General features: G+C 55.1%; 1 protein-coding gene across 3 annotated transcripts; it reads right to left on the bottom strand.

Annotated features, from left to right (window-relative positions):
- Window positions 1–398: 398 nt before the first annotated feature.
- Window positions 399–21,305, bottom strand: COLGALT1 (collagen beta(1-O)galactosyltransferase 1). 3 transcript variants are annotated; one of them, XM_060296864.2, is made up of 13 exons: window positions 20,833–20,863; window positions 19,933–20,040; window positions 19,471–19,581; window positions 18,637–18,754; window positions 13,326–13,460; window positions 11,975–12,179; window positions 10,415–10,534; window positions 5,468–5,544; window positions 5,288–5,394; window positions 4,888–5,020; window positions 3,264–3,391; window positions 2,239–2,445; window positions 399–2,010 (listed from the first exon to the last, which is right to left on the bottom strand). In XM_060296864.2, exons 3-13 carry the CDS (start codon window positions 19,518–19,520, stop codon window positions 1,743–1,745), a joined length of 1,548 nt encoding a protein of 515 aa, XP_060152847.1. In that variant the 5' UTR covers window positions 19,521–19,581; window positions 19,933–20,040; window positions 20,833–20,863; the 3' UTR covers window positions 399–1,742. The 3 variants fall into 3 exon arrangements, with proteins under 3 accessions (XP_060152847.1, XP_030736033.1, XP_060152848.1); XM_030880173.3 differs by lacking the exon at window positions 19,933–20,040 and having other exon boundaries at window positions 20,833–21,305; XM_060296865.2 differs by lacking the exons at window positions 19,933–20,040; window positions 20,833–20,863 and adding an exon at window positions 20,402–20,726.
- Between the last annotated feature and the right edge of the window lie 93 nt (window positions 21,306–21,398).

The following is a 21,398-nucleotide window of genomic DNA, read 5'->3' as shown; positions in this document are numbered from 1 at the left end:
ATGCTGCCCCCACCCCGCCGAGTCAATTGCTCACTGGCACCCCCTGGAGGGCTCCTTCCCTCTGCCTCACGTCCCCACTGCCATCAGGGTTTCCTGGGGTCACCTCTCGGATAATTCAAATCCTCATCTTGGGGTCTGTTTTCTGGAGACTCCAAACTATGACAGCCCTGCTCTTCATTCTGTTATTTGACCCCGCAGGATAGAGTGAGGTTGACCATCTGTCGTCCCCGGGCTATTTTGGGGAAGTTTTATGGGGCACACTGGAATCCCGGGGTCTCACTCCCCCCGCCGCACCTGGTTTCCTCCCACATCTTGGCCTGAAGCGGAGGGGTGGGGAATGTGGGTGGTACATAGGTTGTGAGCAGAGCATTGGGCCAAGAAGGGAACACAGATGTATGTGAAAACCAACCAGCAACATTTAATAAAAAAATAAGCAAGTTATCCGGGACCCGACCCGGACAGCAGTTAGTTATCCCTCAGAGAATGAGGCACTACTGGTGGGCTCTGACATTCGTTTCAGGCTGAAGACACAGCGAGTCCTCCAGCCTGGGCCGGGGGACATTCTGCCCAGGCCGTGGGTAGCGCCCCAGTGCAGCGGAGCCCACGCGAGGCCCCAGACGCATGATCCCACCAAAGGCTTGGACAGAGGAACCCCACCGAGCAGGCAGAAACCACACCTGATGTGCAGGGCAGGGAGGTCAAACAACTGAGACCAGGAGGGGGAATGGGAGACCCCGCCCCCAGCTTCACCCCTCACCCCCTCCAGGGGGGCCGGGTCTAGCAGGGGGGCCGGGTCTAGCAGGGGGGCCTTGCATGAGGACATGAGGCTGCTGGAACCCATGGCTGCCCCTGGCAAGGGAAGAGCCAGCCCCTCTCCTGGGCGGTGGACAGGGGATGTTATCTGCACACAGCTCGGGCGACGGGGGGGCGAGGGGAAATGAGAAATCAAACTCAGTCAACCCCACTGGGAGTCCACGAGGTCAGGCACACAGCCAGCACTCAATAAATGCCTGCTGCATGAAGAAACGAAAGGACTCCTTCATCTCTGTTGGTGATCAGAAGCTGACTGAACAGCTGTCATCCTATTTTGTATCACCAGGGCCCAGCACACAGGAGATGCTCTCTGGATGTGTGGGGAAGAAACCACTTAGGAGTGAAAAGCACCTTGTTTATCTTCAGCCCTAACACAAAGCTCAGCTCCCCGCACACAGCAGGCACTCAGCAAATGCACCGAGTCAGTAAGGACTTTTGTGTCGCAAGTACCAGACACAGAGTACGTGTCTGAATACATGAAAGTTTACCTCACTAGTCCCAGAGCCTGGAATGGTGCCCCGCATACAGTAGGCACTCAATAAATACTCGAAGGAATTCAAACAGTGAATGTGTATCACCTGCGCCTGCTTCTTGATGGGGGATCAATAACGCTTGACGACTGGACCCATCACCGAGGGAGGGAATAATCATGCCTCATTCACTGCCAGAACACAGGAACCTGGTACCCAGTAATCGCTTAAAGTGTTGGGCACACGAACTGCTACCACCCGATCCACCTGTTCCTGGCATACAGTAGGCACCTCCGTTAATGCTGCCTGCATGCACGTGACTGCTGAGCATGGGCTGGCTGGACGCCGCCCTGTGTGGGGAGCCCTCCTTGGCCTGCCAGGGGTCGTCCCCGGCAGGCGTGCGGGGGCCGGGCCAGCGACAGGCTGCTTTGGATTCATGGCCACCGCCCCTCAGAGCTCTCAGAGCTCATCCCGGGCAGCGCTGTCCAGGGGGGACTGCAGCACGTCAGAGTTCTTGGCCTCGCGGCTCAGGGCCTGCTGCTCACGCATCTTCTGGGATTTGGCCCGGTCCCAGTCGGTCTTGACGTGCTCGTTGTTCCACACGACCGAGGTCTCCGTGTCGCTCACGTACCCGTCGTCCCCTGTGTAGTGTGTGGGGTAGACGAGCAGGGGCTCCACGGAGAAGGCGCGCAGGTCCCGAGGGGAGAAGTGGGCCTTGTATTCAGACCTGCAGGGGAGGAGGGGCACGGGGGCCGCGGTGGGTTGGGGGGTAAGAGGCGAATGGAGACAGAAGTGGGTGGCAGGGGTGGGGGGAGGGCGATGGCGAGGGACCAGATGGAGGAAGAAGCAGGCAGAAGAAAAGCCACCTCCCTGGGATCCACGAGCCTCACGCCCCCACCCAGGCCAGCTCCACAGCGAGACCCCAGCCCGCCTGCCCACCGCCACCCCCTCTCACACTGGGTGCTTGTCGAACATGACCGGCAAGAACTCGTCCACGGGCAGCATCTTGGAGAGTGGCCGGGCAGCCAGCAGCTTGCGGGCGCCTTGCAGGGAGATCACGTAGGCCAGCGTCCAGTACGAGTAGTCGGCCTCCACCAGGTTCCTCACGCGGGGCACAGCCTTTTCGGGGTGCTCCACCTGCATCCGCTTCCGGCCCACGTAGCTGGGGTGCAGAACGGGGGCCCAGTCACCTTCCTCCCGCCTGCCCACGCAAGAATGCTGACGCAGAGAGCCCCGGAGCCCCTGTCAGGCCCTGGGGGGTGGGGAGCGATGAGGAGGCCGGCGTGACTGCACTGGGGTGAGAGCAGTCCACAGGGGCCTGGGGCCACAGGGAGGGCAGTGGGCTTTCTCTGAGGGCACGAGGGAGGATTTGGAGCTGGGGAGGCTGTGCCACGGGAAGGAGAGCGGAGCTGAGAGGGGAGCTGCTCTGGGTTCAGAGGGCTGTGAGGCAGGCGGGCAGGAGTGAAGGGGAGAAGCTATGCTCCTATCGACAGCACGGTCCTGAGTCTCAGGCCCAGAACCCAGGTCAGGGCCCCGCACGTGGCGCTAGGGGCAGGGGTGGGGTGGCGAGGATGAACCAACCCACCTACATGAGACTCCAAGGGACAGTTCCAGAAATAGGCTGGCCGTACTCTACCTAGCACTGCTCTGAGACCCAGGCTCCCGTGGGCGTGGCCCACGCAGCCAAGCCCCCAGGCTCGGATCAAACCCACCGCAGGCCACACTCCAAGTTCTTTAGCCACGTCCCCAGTCTTCCGGGTCAAACCTTAGCCTTATTCTCTACCCCACAGGCTCCAGTCAAGTCTCCAACCCCTGGACGAGCTGGCAGGCTTCCACCAGGTCCCTAGACTTCTGGGTCAAGAACAAGTCCTCCTGCCAAGCTCCCAAAAGTTGGCCCAACATATTAACCTGCAAAGGCCCTCCGACCTAGAGGCTCTGGGCCACACCTTTGAGCTCTGGCCCCTCCCAGGCTCCACTCACATGAGGTCCCAGTCCAGACCCTCCCGCTCCACATCCTGCATAAGGTTCATTAGGCGCCTCTTGAAGAAGATCTCGAAGCGCAGGTCGTCCTCGAACACGAGTGATTTCTGCAGCCTGCGGTCCACAACCTGAGGGAGGAGGCTCTGCTGAGATCTTGGAGAGATCAAAGCCAGGCCTGACCCCGAAGCCAGTTCTGCTTAAAAGCTCTGGGGCATCAGGAGAAAAGCAAACTACCCCCCGCACACACACACACCACCACCACCAATTGTTGTTTGTTTTTTTTTTTGCGGTACGTGGCCTCTCCCGTTGCGGAGCACAGGCTCCGGACGCGCAGGCTCAGCGGCCATGGCTCACGGGCCCAGCCGCTCCATGGCATGTGGGATCTTCCCGGACCGGGGCACGAACCCGTGTCCCCTGCATCGGCAGGCGGACTCTCAACCACTGCGCCACCAGGGAAGCCCACCACCACCAATTTGGATCTACCTCCTGGCCCAAACTTCCTCCTCACAACTTGGCAGCAGAATCCACAGCCTCACCTCAGCCTGGCTGCTCCTTCCCAACCCAGGGCCTGGGCGTACGCTGTGCCTTTGACACAGAGCACCCTTCCCCCACACAGCAGCAGGTAGGTTCCCTCTCACCCTTCTGGCCTTAGCTCACCTGTCACCTACTCAAGAGGTCCTCCCTGACTATCACCCAAAGCTGCCAGTTGAGGATAATTCATAACCCTAGGCCTCTCCTGTAGTTGCCTCTCACTTATTTCATTGCCATTCATTTCTTTGTGGATTCTCATCAGTCTCCCCACCTCCCAGGGCTGTGAGCACCCTGAAGGGGGCTGGGTCTATCTTGGTGGCTGCCGTGTCCCCAGCACCAGCATCAGGCTGGGCACACAGTAGGTCCTTGACAAATGTTCCCAGAATGAATGAACTAGCGAATCTTCACAACTGCCCCTGAAGTTGTGACTCCATCATCTGGGGAATCTGAGGCTCAGATTGGGAAATGCCTTCCTTGCTCACAGAGCTCACCCCTCTGAGAGGCAGGGCTGGACTTGAACCTGGATTCCCTCTGGCTCTACAGCTACCTGGACACCGCAATCCCTGCCCCATGACCTCCATGATGAATATCAGAAAAGGAGGGCAACCTGGCTGAGCACCTGTCACCTCAAACACCAAATGCCCCATCTGGCCTCACGCCTGCTGGTCCCAGGTTCCAGTCCGTGCCTGGCATCCTCGCCCATCATAACCTTCCCTTCCAAGGGTATGTGATGAGCCTCTGGGGCTAACGGGGTACCAACGTGTGGGGTCTGCATTAGTGATCGTCGCCATGGCTATTACTCCTACTAGTAAGCTATGAGCACGGTGCCCGGGCTCTAGATATTTGACAGTGGGTGCACATGAAGAGGTTTCTCCTGGAGGTCCTGGGCCTCAGACCCTACCTGTTTCTAGAGTCAGGCTTAACCCTCCCCGGACTCAGGCTCCACGTCTGCACAGGAGAAGGACAGCAGCTCACCCACCCAGGGTTCAGGTGACACATTCACTAAAGAGAGAGGACTGTCTGGGATGCAGGCGATTCCCTCCTTGAGCTGTAAAGAAGGCTGAGGAGGGGGCTGCCCCGCTGCGGGACCCACCTCTTTCCAGATGTTATAGTGGCTGAGGAAGCAGCCCAGTTCGCCCTTGGTGAGGGGCCGCCCGTGGTAAGGATCCCGGTAGCCGGGCAGCATCTGGATGCCCAGTGCCTCTACCTGGCTAGTGTTCATGGCTCTGCAAGGGGGGACAGGAGGGGGTCAGTGGAAGACTCTCTCTGCCCACAATTCCACCATTAGCGACATTCCCCCTTGCCACCCCGCCCCCCAACCTGCACACCCCTCTTGGACCCAATGTGGGCTGCCAGGGCGTGGTTTACACTATGTGCGCAGACCTGCCAGCACCCCGCGCAGGGTCAGACTCACATCCGCTCCACAGCCGCCACCCACCAGGTCCACATACCCACACGTGGAGCCGCCCCTCCCCCACCGGGGTGGGACTCACTTGCCGTCCACAGCCTCCACCAGCCGGCACTCGATCTCCTGCTCCTGCAGCGCGCGCAGCATACGTTCCCGTCGGTCCTGCCGCCGCTTCAGGTTGATCATGAAGACCTGTGGCCCAGAGCTTTGGTTGGACCCTCCAGGTCGGCCCCCGGCCCCACCCCTGAGGGAAGGCCCAGCCTACCTCGTCAAAGCCCATCTTGTCTGGCGTCTTGGTGGGCACCGAGATGAACCGCGAGGGCTCCGCGGATGGGTGCTTCACTGGGCGGCAGAGAGAAGCCGAGGGGTCACGGGGGTCATTGGGAAGTCGGGGGGTGTCCAGCCTCTTTACAACGCCCCCTCCCCACCCTCTGCGGGGCTCCCTGCCATCCCGAGCTCCTCAGCTTGGTGCTGGAAACCCTGTCCGACACAGCCCCGCTCACAACATCAGTGCTAGTCTCTCTCCTCCGCCTCCTACCCACTCTGGCTGTTGGCACTGCTCCAGACTTACCCATCCCCCATTCCTTGGACCTGTGCACATGCTGGGCCTCTACTGAAATACCCTTCCTTCCTCCCCTCCTCCCCCTGAGTTATCAGCTAAGAGGACTTCTGGGACGGGGCGGGGGGTGGGTGGGTGGCAGCAGAGGAGTCTCCTGACCTCCCCAGGCTGTCAGGTACCTCTTTGGGGGTCCCCACAGCGCCTGGGCTTCCGTCAAAGCCTGATTCTGCTGTCCTACCTCCCCGGCTCCCTGATTATCTCCCATGAGCTCTGCCAGACGGATACCAGGTCCGTCCACTCACACTGGCTCCCTACGCCCAGCACACAGAGCTCGGCACAAACTCATAAACTGAACAAAGGAATGACTTTCCTCATCTATAAAATGGGCTAATAAGTCTCTCAGAGGTTTATGTCATGATAAGTTGCCATGAAATCACACACATTGTTTTGGGTTAAACTGTATCCTCCCCAAAAAGATACTTTGGCATCTTGACACTCTGGTACCTCAGAATGTGACCTTATTTAGAAAATAGGATCTTTAATGAGGTCATTAGCGTGGGTCCTAAGCAGTTTGACTGGGGTCCTTATAAAAATGGGAAATTCAGATACAGAGATACACACAGAAGGTAGACGGTGTGAAGACATACAGGGAGAAGATGGCCATGTGACTGGAGTGACACAGCTACGAGCCCAGGTATGCCAAGAATTTCAGGGTGTTCGCGATCGTTCCCCTTTTAGCTGCTGTGAGCAGTGCTCAGACCATATCCCCGGGGCCCTGTCTTGGTACATCCCTGACGGTTTCCCACAGAAGGATCAGATCCAAGGGGACTGTGAGCCTGGTGAGGCTCCTGGTCATCTACCAGGCTGGCCCAGAAAAGGCGAGTGTGGCATCCGCCTCCCCAAGAACAAAGGCCCTGTGTGAGCTCAAAGGACAGACACAGGCCCCTCTGTCTGGGAGAAGCCTGGGCGAGGCCCAGGGTCAACCTGGCACCTCCCACCTCGCAGCCTGGGCCTCCTCCAGGGACACTGTGCCCTGGGGTTTCTTCCTATCCAGGGCCCGTCACAGCTCCCTGCCACCCCCTGTCCTCCTCAGGGGAGCCTAGGACCCAAGGGCAAGGCTTTGGGATCTGAAGACTCAAATTCAAATCCCAGGTGCCCTTTCCCTCTCTTTCTCAGCCTCTGCCTGCCCGCTTGGGTGTGGATGGTGAAAGGACCTGCTGATGGGAAGTGGGGGTATCTTTTCATTCTTTCTTATCAGTTCTGGGAAAATGGAGCATATTAGGTCCAGAAGGAGCAACACAATGCAGCCTTTCCAGAGAGCCACGTCAAAAAATGTAACATGGGCTTCCCTGGTGGCGCAGTGGTTGAGAGTCCGCCTGCCGATGCAGGGGACACGGGTTCACGTCCCGGTCCGGGAGGATCCCAAATGCCGCGGAGCGGCTGGGCCCGTGAGCCATGGCCGCTGGGCCTGCGCGTCCGGAGCCTGTGCTCCGCAACGGGAGGGGCCACAACAGTGAGAGGCCCGTGTACCATAAAAAATAAAAAATAAAAAAAATAACACCCCTTAGACCCATCATAGGGTGAAGAATTAAACTTGACCACAGAGAGGTCTGGCCTTTGCTCCCAGATCCTGGGAGGCTGGAGCCCTTGGAAATGTCTTTGTTTATCTCAGGGCTTGGGCCATACCGGGTATGTACGCCAACAGTCTGATTCAGGGTGGAGGTCTTGGGCTACTTGGTATTGGCTCAGTTTCTGCAGGGCCTGGAGATGGAGGTTAGCCATGTGGCAATCATCTGTATCTGTGTGTAGGAGCCCCAGTAAAAACCCTGGACATGGAGCCTTGGGAAGCACCCCTGGTTGGCAGTACACCATGCACGTTTTCACATATTAGTTCTAGGAGAAGCAAGCCCTGTCCATATGACTCCACGGGAAGGGACAGGGACAAGAGGGATCTCTGTGCTTGGAACGCTCCTGGATGCTGCCCCGTCACCCTTTCCCTTTGCTGATTTTAATTTGTGTCCTTTGGCTGTAAGAAAGTGTAACTGTGAGTATAACAGCTTCCAGTGAGTCCTGAGTCCCTCTCGTGAATTATCAAACCTGAACATGGTCCTGGGGACCCCAGATTTTGCAACTGGTGTAAGAAGCGAGGGCAACCTTGTGGATATTCCCTAACTTTGCACCCACTGATGCATGTCTAGAACTCTCTCGCACATGGCAATGTTGGGGAAAATGGGAAATGCCCCCCATGCCGCTCAGGAGAAGACTGGTAAAGTGACACACGACACAGCCAAGAGTGAATAAATCTGTGGCTGAACATCTAAATGGAACACTACGCAGCAAGACGAGAGAACGAGCCACACGCAGCAGCCGGTGACAGCACAGACGCGGACACTGGGCAGGAGACACCGCACTTGCGCAGCTTGACTGATGTGAAGCACAGAAAGGGAAAAAAACCCGTCAGCTGGTGGAATCACAACAGTGGGGGACCCCGGGGAGGGCCAGAGCCTGGCCCGTGTCTGGTGACAAGGATATTAAAAGCAGAGAACGGCGAGCTCCGAGAAGGAATGCAGGCTTCCTCGCTGGTTTCCACATACCTTGCCCTACGCACCTCTTGCATCTGCCTGTCTCTGAGTTGTTTGCTTTTAGATAAGGGTATTTTTTGGTTGTTTATTTTTTAATTGGGCACAGATTGATCAATAAAAACATGATAACATTGAAAAAAATTTTAATAAAATAATTAAAAAATAAAATAAAAACAATCATCACGCTGCCCACATATGACCTGTCACTGCTGTGTATGCTAAAACTCAAAGAACAGGATTTACACTGAGCCAAGTTTACGGGGCCAGCTGGGAAAGACACCCCATAGTCCATGAGCAGGTAGGGTAGGAAGTTGCTGGATTCCCCACACACAGAGGGCAGCACTCTGAGCTTTTCTGTAAGCCTGAAATTTCGTTGTAAGAAAGATGTTTTTCTTCTTTGGGCCATACCGCGTGGCTTGCGGGATCTCAGTTTCCTGACTAGGGATCAAACCGGTGCCCCCTGAAGTGGAAGCGCAGAGTCTTAACCACTGGACCGCCAGGGAAGTCCCGAAAGATTTTTGAACACATGAGAAATCACATACACAGCCCGGGGACAGGTACCCACACAGAGGTGGAGAAAAAGGTGGTTTTCACTAGAACTGTAAGGAAGGATCTGCACAAATATCTGAGACCTCCAGACCCTCCTTCCGTCTGTTCTGTGTGATTTGCTCTGGTGCTTGAGAAACAGGAAAATATTCACGCTTCTGTTGTGCCTTCCGTTTATAACGGCAGCGTAAACAGTCTTCTGGCCAAAAACAACGACGGAAATATATGTGAAAAGTTAAACTAGGAAAACTATGGCAGCCTGGAGAAGCTTCTCGGGGTCCGCTTGCCCACAGGAGTTGGCAAGAGGCAGAGACCCACTTCTTAAGACTACAGCCCAGTGGGTTTGCCAGGCTGAGCGTGGGCAACTACATGGGACAGACACTTGGGGGTTGCGGGGGTCTTCACCCTGATGACCTTGCAGCCTCCAGGTGTCACCTCAAAAGACCCCAAAGCCCCCACAAAACAAAGGCTGGGTGTCATTCCACCTTCAGCCACAAGGGGGAGCCACAGCCAGAAACGGATCAGAGCCGGGCGGTGGGGGGCGGGGGGGGCGGCACGGAGTGAACCTCAGGGCAGGGGCCTGGCCCTCCAAGGCCCTCTCCATCTGTGCAGTGGGAGGTACAGCCATGCTGATTCACAGGCCTTCACAGGGATGTGGTCAGCACAGGGCAAGGCCCCCATGGAAGAGGACGCCGTACCACTGTCCGGTTGCTTCAGAGACCCTCAGCCGGGGCAGAATCCCCTCCTCAAGCAGCATCAATGGCAGCTCGGCCCCAGGCGTTCAGCCCACCTCACCTGAGGGACAGCTGCTGCTTTAATAGTCTACGGATTTATTTGTATACGTGTTAGAGAGACATGAGTTTGCAACCACGGTAAAAATATGTAGTCTCCTTTTTAAAATGTATTCAAGTTAAAAAAAAAAAGTGTCCGTTAAGACAGATATTAAACAAACAATAGTGGGTCTGGAGGTTGGCAGGGACATGAGTGACAAAATGGCCCGAAATGGCTGTGTCCTAGATGCTGCCACGCACAGGCAGGGTCATCCGTGAAACCTGCTGCCCTCACTGCTCCTACACCCTCCATGGCTCCTGACTGCCCCGGGGGAAAAGGCCCGCTCCTCAGCTGAATGTCTGAGGCCCCCGCCCTGGCCCTGCCTGCCAGCCCTGCCCAGCTCACCAGCCCCACTTCTGTCCCGCCGACCTCACAGCCCCTCCAGCCTCCCGGCCTCCGTGTGTGCTGCTCCCTCCGGCTGCAATCCTCTTATCGGCTAACTCCTACTTACCCTGCATCTTAATGCCACCTCCGCCAGAAAGCCCACCCTCATTTCCCTGAGCACGCCATGCACAGCTGCTTGCAAGCCAGCACTCTGTGAGAGGGGGGACAACCGTCCACTTGTTCATGCTGGGTTCCCAGTGCCCGGCAAAGAGACTGGCGCCCAGCAGACACTCAGTCAGTGTTCACAGATGCAAGATGGCAGCGAGAGGGAGGCGACTCAGCCCTCCCAGGTTGGCGCAGGCAGACTCACCCATGACCTCCAGCTGCACGTGCATGAAGCTCTCGGCCTCATCCTGGAGGGTGCTGTGTGCCCGCAGTGGCACCGGCAGAAAGCCATACACCTCCTTGTTGCAGACGTACATCTGGACCTCTGGGGCCAAGGAAACAACAATCAAAATTGAAAACAGAGCAGTAAGGCAGTGGAGGCAACCTCTGAACAGAGCATAAGCCTCACAGCCCAGCATGGGGCCAGGGCGTAAATGGGTCCAGCTGTTCCCAGCAACCGGCAGAGAACCCCTTGGCGCTCCATCTGGGAATTGGAGCCAGAACAGGGGTTCGCAGTGCCAAAAAACTCCAGAACTGTTAACGAGCGCCTCGCACCAGTACTGACTCAGTCCCTGCAGGATTCCATGACAAAGCAAACCACAAAACTGCGGGTGAACAGTAAAGATGCACATTTATGCAGAAAAATGAGATGCAGTTGGACAAACCATGAGTTACATTATCTCTGTGTTAGTCCTTTTCTGAATGGTTTCAAATTTTATAATGAGTATGTATCTTTTTCTAAAGTGATAAACCCAACGAAAACGATTTTCACTGAAGGGCCAGACAGTAAGTATTTAGGTCTGTGGGCCAAACAGTTCTGTCTCAACAACTCAAGTCTGCCTTTGGACCGTGCCCAGAGAGGGCGTGGAAGCTCTGCGCCCCTTCCCCCAAACCTTGCCCCGTGCGTCTCTTCCTCCGGGTTGTTCCCCAGTTATATCCTTTTATAATAAACAGTAACCTAGTGAGTAAACAGGTTTCCCGAGTTCTGTGAGCCGCTCTTGCAAATTAGCAGAACCCAAGGAAGGAGTCGCGGAAACCTTTGGTTTCTGGCCATTTGGTCAGAAGCACAGGTGACACCCTGGACTTGCAATCAGCATCTGAAGCAGGGTGGGGGACATAGTTTTGTGGGACTGGGCCCTTAACCTGTGGAATCTGAGGCTATCTCCAAGTAGACAGAGCCAGAACCGAGTTGGAATTGAGCTGAATTCTCAGATACCCTGCTGGGGTCCCAGAAATGCTTGTCGGTGTGGGGAATACACCCCCACCTCCAACCTACACACATAGGAATTGGATCCAGGAACCCAAAAGACATTCTTAGCTTGCATCCATACGAAAACAGATAGTGGGCCAGATCTGGCCCGTGGGACATACAGTTTGCTGACCCGTGGTTTAAAAATAAATGACAGGTCAGCATATGGCTATGTTTTCTTCCTCTCTAAACTTTTTTTTTTTTTTGCCCGAAGTATACAACTAGGGAACAATTATGCTCAACCACAGATATCTGGGGGAATACAGGAAAATATCAAGATGGAAATAACTTTCAATAAGCAGATCTTAAAGACCTGGGGAGTGAAGCCACCCAGCAAAGCCAGGGTTGGAGAGAGAACGGGTCCTGGGGATATCATCTGAACACCTGGATACAGCTGCACCTGAAGTCATCACTGCACCCTGCAGTTCTGGTTCTGTGAACCTTCTGTGGGCTCAGCACTGGTCCCAAAGAAGCAGAGAGAGACACCCCATGATGGCAAATCCCCTGTGGGCTCACCTGCCTGTTTGCAGGAGAAGGCAAAAACAATGATGTCATCGAAGGACCAGGTATAGTCAGGGTGGGGAGGGTAGAACGCCAAGTTCCTGGAGGCCGCCTTCCTCAGGTCAATCAGGAAGGTCGAGTGCACCATGGGGACTGCAAAGCAGCCCCGGCGGTCCCGCTTGCGGATGGGGATGTAGGCAGGCGTGCGCTTGTAGTAGCCCTGTGGGGAGGTGGGCAGAGTTTTGCACGGGGGTCCCTAAAGGTGAGGCTGGAGGCCCAGGACAACAGGAGGCACAGAACACCCGGAGAGTTAAGATTGGGTGCCAGTTTGTGGCTATGGTGGGTATTCCCTGAGCACAGGGCTCTGAGCAGGGCCTGTCAGTCTCCAACCCCAGGGCCTCAGTTGCTGGGCAATGGCACAGAAACCCAGGGAAACAGTCAGTCATTTGCAGACCCAGCTCAATACTTCTGATCAGAAAAGCAGCATTTGAGAAAGGAAATTAAAAAACTGAAAAAGGGACTGGATATTTGAGATCCTTTGATTTTAAAATTAAACATCAGAAGTGGGACTTCAAGAAAGTCGGGGGGGCAATCTTTTAGAAGTTTTAAAAGCTTCTGGAACAGTCCTCTCCCTTCCTCCTATCCTTTACGAACTGGAATTGTTAGCATATGACATTTAGATTTCTATGACATACTTTAAAATATAGAAACCACTGAATTATTCACTTTAAAATGGTGAACTTTATATTTTGTGAATTACACATCAATTCAAAACAAAAAGATAGGAGGAGATAGGATGGGTCAGCATCCTGGCTCTAGCCACCTAGCCCCCTTCCCCTGGCACAGCCCTGCTCCATCACCGGCCCCTCACTCTCCCTGGCTTTGCCTAAAACCCCACCCTCATCACTGGGTGGGACAATCAGAGCCTGACATTTTCCTGACTTCAGTAATTGGTTCAGGGGTAGGAAGAGACTGGACAAGGTTCAATCAGAGTAGACTCTGGCTGAATGCTGCTGAGCTCATTCCCCAGGAGTTTGAAAATGAAGCCACGCAAGGGATGGAGGAAGAGGAATATTGTTTGAACACCTGGATCGAGCTGTGCCTGAAGTCCTGTCCTGGCATCATCATGTCATAGCTATGTGAGCGCAGGTAAGTCACTTCCTCTCTCTGCATTTGTGCTTCTGCCTCAGTAATGGGTGTAGGGGCAGGGGGCACACAGTCGTAGACCCTCCCTCAATGTCTATTTAAGGATTATCACAATAGTGTTTATCAAATGCTCACCCTGAGGCAGTGTGAGGCTAAGTTAGACTCCAAATCCAGCCCCCAGCTCCCCCAGGCCCCTGCCCTACCACGGTAACCCCCTGACCTGGGAGGTCATCCCACACCAGAAGTTGGAGTATGCAGCCCGGGAATCCAGCATGGGGGCCACCACCGTCTTGTTCTCAGCGATGAGCAGGGTCAGCGTGTCAGGGTTGAGAATCAGGTTGTCCGCATCCACAAACTGTAAAACACCCGACATGGCATCAGTGTGGGCCGCGAGAGTGAGCCGGGTTAGGCCACAGCGTGGAACAGCTGGGGCAGAGGCCGGAGCCCTGGGGAGGGGGGCACCTGGAATAGCACGTGCGGCCCTGGAAGCCACCTGCTCCTCAACGGACAGCTCTGCCCTAAGTCACCAGCAGGGTTACGTTCACACAATGAAATACACGACACTGCAAGAGAAGGGACGGACCACACAGCACGAAGCGACACAAATGGGTCCCACACACGGTGCTGGCGAGCCACGGGAAGTGACAGTGGGTGCATCACGTGGCTCCTTTTTTTTTTTTTTTTTTTGCGGTACGCGGGCCTCTCACTGTTGTGGCCGCTCCCGTTGCGGAGCAGAGGCTCCGGACGCGCAGGCTCAGCGGCCATGGCTCACGGGCCCAGCCGCTCCGCGGCATGTGGGATCTTCCCGGACCGGGGCACGAACCCGTGTCCCCTGCATCGGCAGGCGGACTCTCAACCACTGCGCCACCAAGGAAGCCCACGTGGCTCCTTTTATGGGAACTTTTAAGATGGGCAGCACTGGTCAGTGAGGAGGACAGTCGGGGCTGGGAGGACCACACTTTTTTCTATGTAAGTGAAGGGCCAACAAAAAAATTCCTAAAAATAGGATCTTTACATAAGGCTTTTTTTTTTTTAACACCTTGAATGTTGGGGTAAAAAGATGATAACTTGTTTGCTGCAGCCTGGAAGGAAACTCACCAACCCATGAACAGGGTCATCATGGTGGGGGGTGCCTGCTTGTCCCCCCAAAACCGTTATGTCACCAACACCTTCCAGAAAGGCCACACCAGAATATTCATGGCAGGGTTGTTCATCACACAAACTGGGAACGACCCAGGAGTCTAGCAGTGGAGAATCAGCTACAGAAACTTTGGCCCTGCCCTGCTGTCCCTTTGCAGAATGTGTCGAGACAACTGAAAAATCAAGCCACAGAAAACAATTAGGTAAGGACGTTCCTGTCTACCGGGATGTGAAAACACACCCAGCATGATATATTATACAACTATTAGGATGTGGGGTTTTTTTTAATGCATTTGGTCCACAGATATGCTTTCTGTTACCCATGCAGGGTTTTTCTGTGTTTTTTTTAAATTAATTTATTTATTTTTGGCTGTGTTGGGTCTTCGTTGCTGCGCGCGGGCTTTCTCTAGTTGCGGGGAGCGGGGGTTACTCTTCGTTGCGGTGCACAGACTTCTCACTGCGGTGGCTTCTCTTGTTGTGGAGCACAGGCTCTAGGAGTGTGGGCTTCAGTAGTCGTGGCTCGCAGGCTCAGTAGTTGTGGCTCCCAGGCTCTAGAGCGCAGGCTCAGCAGTTGTGGCGCACGGGCTTAGCTGCTCCGCGGCATGTGGGATCTTCCCGGACCAGGGCTCGAACCCGTGTCCCCTGCATTGGCAGGTGGATTCTTAACCACTGCGCCGCCAGGGAAGCTCCCCATGCAGGATTTTTAGAACGTATGAATCACTTGCCACAAACAAGAGCAAAACCCAGAATCCCTGCCTTCTCCAGCAACGTGGGAAGGGCATTCCCACGCGGCAAGCCCCTGCTGGAGACGGGAGGTGGCTGCCCCTTGGGACAAGCCGTGCGGTCCTGTTATGTTCCTGCCCAGACCCCTGTGGACATTTGAATTGGTGACCTTGGAATAAGATGCAGTGAAAACAACCAGAACAGTCTGGCAGTTCCTCAGAAAGTGAAACATGGAGTTACGGCAATTCCAGTCCTAGGTACAGACTGAGAGAACTGGAAACGGGGACTCGAACAGACGTCTGCACACCATGTTTATAGTAGCCTTATCCACAGAAGACAAGCTGTGGAAACAACCTAAGCGTCCACTGACGGATGAATGGATAAACAAAACGTGGTCCATCCATACAACGGAATATCACTCAGCCAGAAAGAGTGAAGCGCTGACACACGCTACAACCTGGATGAACCCTGAAAACATCAGGCTGAGTGAAGCCAGACCCAGAAGGCTACATGGCGTATGATCCTGTTTATGTGAAATGTCCAGAGCAGGCAAACCCACAGAAACAGACAGCAGATTAGCAGTCACCAGGGGCTGGGGGCGGGGATGCAGAGTGACTGCTCACGGGCACAGGGTTTCCTTTGGGGCGATGGAAACTAGTTTTGGAAGCACACAGAATGTAAACACACAGCCAGAGAGCGAGCCTCTCTGGGAGGTACGACTACAAGGTATGATTTTTTTCTTTCTTTCCAAGCTTCTTGTTGTTTCTTGTATATTTTCTTACAAGTAAGACCCACAGTGTTTGTAAAAAGAGAAAAAAAGAGGCCATTTTAATAATAATTTAAAAACACGAGACAAATGATTTCACATTCCAATATGGATTACTTAAGTCCCCGATTGCAAAACTATACGGTATGTCAAAAGCTGCTTTGAGTTCGGAACCAAAGCCTTGAGTTCCACCCGGGTTTGCTGAGAGAAAAAAGTGAAAACCACTCAATGTCAAACAATGTAAGCAAAACCCAGGGAAGCAGACAAGGTGGCCCTGGGCTGGACGGTTCTGGGAGGTTCAAGCCCCACCTCTGTCTTCACTGTTTCTGAGACCCCACCCAGCAGGCTGTCACTTCCCTCTCCAAGCCTCCACTTTCCCATCTATAAAACAGTCTGAGAAGCCAACTCACGGGGATCCCAGGAGGAGCCTGTTCCATCCTTCCTCCTCCCAGGAGATGGCTCCGTCCTCCCCACAAGGTTCAGGCCAGGACGTGAGGTCCTTCCGGCACCCACACATCCAGCAGGGCCTGTCCCCTTGGCCTCAGAACGCATCCTGAACCCACAGCCCCATACAGGCCCCCACCCTGGCCTCCTGCTGCCCCCCTCCTCTTGCCCCACGGCAGCCACAGGGACTTCAGGAAATCAGAAATCAGAACCTAGCCCTCTCCTGTTCACACACCGTCCATGGCTCCCCATTACCTTCAAAGTAAAAGTCACATCCCTCCCTTGGCCTGAATAGTCCGGCCCCCACCTACCACCTCAGCATTACCCCCGCCATCACTCCACTCTGGTTACACTGGCCTCCTCGCCAGTCCTTGAATGCCCCAGGCTTGCTCTCTGCTCTGTTCCCTCTGCCTCGGACACTGGCCCCCAGCTCCCGCTGAGGCTGGCTCCTTGGCTCCTTTAGATCTCTGCTAAGACCCCCTCCTAAGGGAGGCCCCCCAACCCCTGGTACCTGTGGTCGTGACCTTATTTGGAAATTGGGTCTTTGCAGATGTAATTAAGATGTAAATTAAGATGGAGTTCATCCCTCCTACACTGTTGATGGGGATGCAAATTGGTGCAGCCACTATGGAAACCAGTGTGGAGGCTCCTCAGAAAACTGAAAATAGAATTACCATATGACCCAGCAATCCCACTCCTGGGCATATTCCCAGACAAACCTGTAATTAAAAAAGATACATGCACCCCTATGTTCATAGCAGCACTATTTACAATAGCCAAGACATGGAAACAACCTAAGTGTCCATCAATAGATAAATGGATAAAGAAGATGTGGTATAAATATACAGTGGAATATTACTCAGCCATAAAAAAGAAAAATAATGCCATTTGCAGCCACATGGATGCAACTAGAGATTACCAAACTAAGTGAAGTAAGTCAGAAAGAGAAAGGCAAACACCATATGATATCACTTATACGTGCAATCTAAAATACGGCACAAATGAACCTATTTACAAAACAGAAACAGACTCACATATATAGAGAACAGACTTGTGGTTGCCAAGCCGGTGGAGGATGGGGGAGGGAAGGACTGGGAGTGTGGGATCAGCAGATGTAAGCTATCATGCATAGGATGGATAAACAACAAGGTCCTACTGTCTAGCACAGGGAACTATATTCAACATCCTGTGATAAACCATAATGGGAAAGAATATAAAATAAATAAACAAATAAAACAATAATTACTTTTAAAAAAAGATGGGGTTCATAGTGGATTAGGGTAGGCCCTAGATTCAGTGACTGGTGACCTTATAAGAAGAGACCACGTGACCACAAAAGCAGGGACTGGAGTGATGCAGCCACAAGCCAAGGAACACCTGGAGCCCCCAGAAGCTGGAAGAGGCAAGGAAGGATCCTCCCCTAGAGTGCAGCCCTGCCTGCACCCTGATTTACACTGCTGGCCTCCAGAGCTGCAAGACAATAAACTGTTTTATTGCCCGCCAGTGTTGGTGTTTATTTATTGTTTTAAGCCCGCCAGTGTTGGTGTTTTGTCATGGCAGCCCCAGAACACTGATATATCATCAAGTGCCTTTCACAGCGCTGGCCGCCTTCTGGTATTTCCTCATGCAGTTTTGTTTGTTTTCTGGTCACATCCACCTTTCCTGGGACGCTAGGAAGGTGGGGCTCAGCCTGTGTGATCCTCACTGTGTCCCCAGGGCCCGGCACGAGGAGGGCATAGGGAGTGGACGATAGGTATATGCTGATTAATAAATTAAGAAGGTAGAGGCCAAAGCTTGAGGTTTGGCACGTAGAGGGAAACCCGCCGCGGGCACTGTCAGGCTGGCATCACTGCATTCAACCTCCATGGCGAACCAGGCTCAGCTGTCAATGCCCTGCCCATCGCACCAGGGGAGAGGACCATGCCCAGGTCAAGGAGCCAGGCTGAAGGAGCTCACAGGAGACCCGTGATCTGTGGGCACGTAACCCAACATTGCATTCAAAACCTCAACCGGCCCCCTCTTCCCAGAGGCCCAGGAGGAGGAAGTGAAAGTCAGGGCTCAGCAGCTCAGTGTCGCCAGCATCCCCCAGCCCCCGCCCCATCCTCCTGCTTCTTGGAGTGACCCAGAGGTCATCATCGTGGTTGCAGAGAGAACTCACATCACTGGTGATGCTGATAAAAGTGGAGATGACCCAAGTGTGCAACTACAGGGGTCGGCTGGGGACACAAAAGCCCACTTGTTCCTGATGATTAAGAATCCAGGTGGCCGAGGATCAAATCCCAGCTCCTCCACTAACCTGCTATGTTACCTCTGACAACTCACTTCCCTTCTCAGAGTCTCAGTTTCCCCTCTGTAAAATGAGGTCAAGGCTGGTCTCCAAATCCCGCCACTCTGCCTCCCCTTGGATACCCCAGACCTTCAGCTAGGGACCCATGGGTTGGCTGGCCAAGAAACTCACCAGGATGTAATCGGCCCACATGTCCCGGGCCGATTTCAGGGCTGCCTGGCGTAACTTCATGATGTGCTCATAGCGTGAGTCAGACCAGTGTTTGGGGCCCTCCTCGTCTGGGTAGGACCTGTGGAGAGGCAGCTGTGATGTGGGAAGCACAGGGCATTCTTGGAGCCCAGAGAGGTTTGAGCTGGCTGAATGTGGGGTGGTCAGAGAGGGCTTCCTGGAAGAGGGGATGTGTAAGCTGGATCTGAAGGCTGGGAAGAAGCAAGGAGAAAATAGGAGAACGGAGGTGTGTCCCCAGTAGGGGGTACAGCATGTGCAAAGGCCCAGAGGGGAGGGGAAAGGGCCTCTACTGCCTTGCAGAGACATTCCTGAGGGTGAGAGGAGCCACTAGGAGAGAAGACCCAAAGACCCCCCAGACTCCTAATCTGGTCTGGGCAGTGGGTGGGTACAGAAATAAATCCTGAAAGAGTGAAAGGAACCGAAGTCCACATCACTCAGGGGCTCATGGGGACGCTAAGCAGCAGAGCTGATGTTGCAGCTGAGTGACACAGGGAACAAAGCAGTGGGCGTCCACCACAAAGACCAAGGAATGAAGGAATTCCAAGTGGAGCGAACGGCGGGGCAAAGGTCCAACGAGAGGCTTATGACCCACTGGTGAAGCTGAGGTGGGGTGAGAGTAGCCACAGCCAGCGCTGAAGGCTGCAGAGCTGGGCTACAGCATCAGGGACTGGGGGCTGGGGGCTGGCCCAGGGTGACGGGGAGTCATGGAGGGTGTGTGAGCAGGGGCACAGCCAAGTCCAGCTGGGGGCAGGGGGCAGGGCAAGGCCTGGCACTCACTTCGGCTCCTCTGCCGGCCGCCACTCCACAGAGTGGTACAAACTCTTCATGGCCACCAGCCATTCCCGAAGCACGGCTGACGTGTTGTCTGAGTTGTGGTCCGTGGCCACCCTGCAGACAGAACGGGCCAGTGAGTGAAGTTAGGGAGACCAAGGCAGGACGAGCAGCAGCAAGGCAACAAGGGCTCCCACGACCTGGCTGGGCCTCCCACCAGCTACACAGCCCTGGGCAAGACACTTCTGCGCTCCGTGCCCCAATTTCCTCATCTGTGACACACGGGGTGAGGACAGGGCCCACTTCACGGGGCTGCAGAGGGGACTAAAACAAGCTAATTTTGGAAAAACACATTAGATGACGTTCGTACTATGGGGCATCAAGGATCTTATAACCACATTCGCTACTAAATATGTGAGATTTAATAAAAATATATATATATATATATATCATGCAGCCCTGCCCCACCTTCCTCAATTCTCTCCTGTGAGCAATATCACTTTGGAGTGGGCTGTGGTCACTCGTTCATTCAACAAACATTTCTTAAACACCAACTGTGTGCTTGGATTATCCGGCCTGGAGGGAAAAGGAATATTTGGAAGTCTAGTTTGACCATCAGCTGAGAGTTATTCTCCCAAAAGAACTGTTATTTAGTCAACAACAAGGATAGCAACGATGACAATAATAACAGTAATGATAATAATAACCACAGCTCTGGTCACTGATGCCAGGCGCAAGGGCTTCACACTCAGTAACTTGTTCATCTTCAGAGACAACCCAACTAGAATTATATTAGTATCCCCATTTTCCAGATGAAGAAACTGAGGTAGGAAGCGGTAAGTCACCAGTCAGGCTTGTTCATGGCCCTGCCCCATTCTGCTTCTAGGAAGAATCCACTCCCCGCAACCTTCCGCCTTCCGTCCCTTACCCCACCCACCCACTCCAGTAGTCACAAGGCAGGAGGTCCGATTCAGGCTGGGTTCAGGGAGCAATACGGCAGCAGGAGCGTAAAAACGTTCAGTCAGTAGAAGTGCAATGTGGGCCGCTGCAACGCCCCAACTGGTAGTGGGGGCGGGTTCTCAGGCTTCCCTTTGAAGCTGTGTGTGCACGGGCAGTGCGCACGGGTGATCCCGGATATGCCCTAATGCGGGGGCCAGAAGGCAGAACTGTGGCCCGCCCCACCCCAAAGAGGCCAGCAGGCAAAGCGCCGTTCCGGCTGGTGCTAATGCGGCAGGGGGCAAGCAAGCAGGAAGGCACGCGTAGGGCTGGCCCGCCCCGCCCGGTGCCAGGACAGCGAGCGGGGCGCGGCGTGGACCCGCCGGGATGGGGACAGCAGGCCGGATGCGGGGCCGCGGGTGCCGCGCTCACCACAGAGCTGTGCGGTCCCGGGGGTGCCGCAGCCGCTCGAGCGCGCCCAGCGTGGAAGGCAGCGCGTGGGCCGCGTTGCGCGCCAGCAGCGCGACGAGAACGCGCGGCGCCTGCAGCGGCGACTCGGGGCTCCAGCGCTCCTCTGGGAAGTAGGCGGCGGCGCCCGGCGGGCCCTCCAAAGGTGGCAGCGCCAACAGCAGCAGCAGCAGCAGCACCGGGAGGGGCCGCCCGTGCCCCCGCCATGCGCGTGGGGTCGCCGCCATCGCGCCACGCGTCGCCTTTAAGCCGCTTTTCTGCCGGCGGACGCGGACGGCGCCTTAAAGGGGCCGTGGGGACCCCGCCCCTGCCGCGCGCCTTAAAGGGGAGGACAGCTCCTGGCGGAGTCAGCCGTCAGGGCCCGCCTCCAAACGGCCTTAAAGACACAAAGTGCCTCCTACCCTCCTCAGCGGCCCGCTCGAAGTGACGTCAATCTGCAGGCCTGCCCGGGAAGCCCAGCCTCCCCCGACCCCCCACCCCAAGACGCCGAGCGCTCAGAACTTGGGTCTGTGCGATAAAGCCGTCAGACC

This window comes from Globicephala melas, chromosome 3, assembly GCF_963455315.2.
Source record: "Globicephala melas chromosome 3, mGloMel1.2, whole genome shotgun sequence".
Lineage (NCBI taxonomy): Eukaryota > Metazoa > Chordata > Mammalia > Artiodactyla > Delphinidae > Globicephala > Globicephala melas.
Note: the sequence above shows the minus strand (reverse complement) of the source record. Positions and strands in the feature narration are given on the sequence as shown.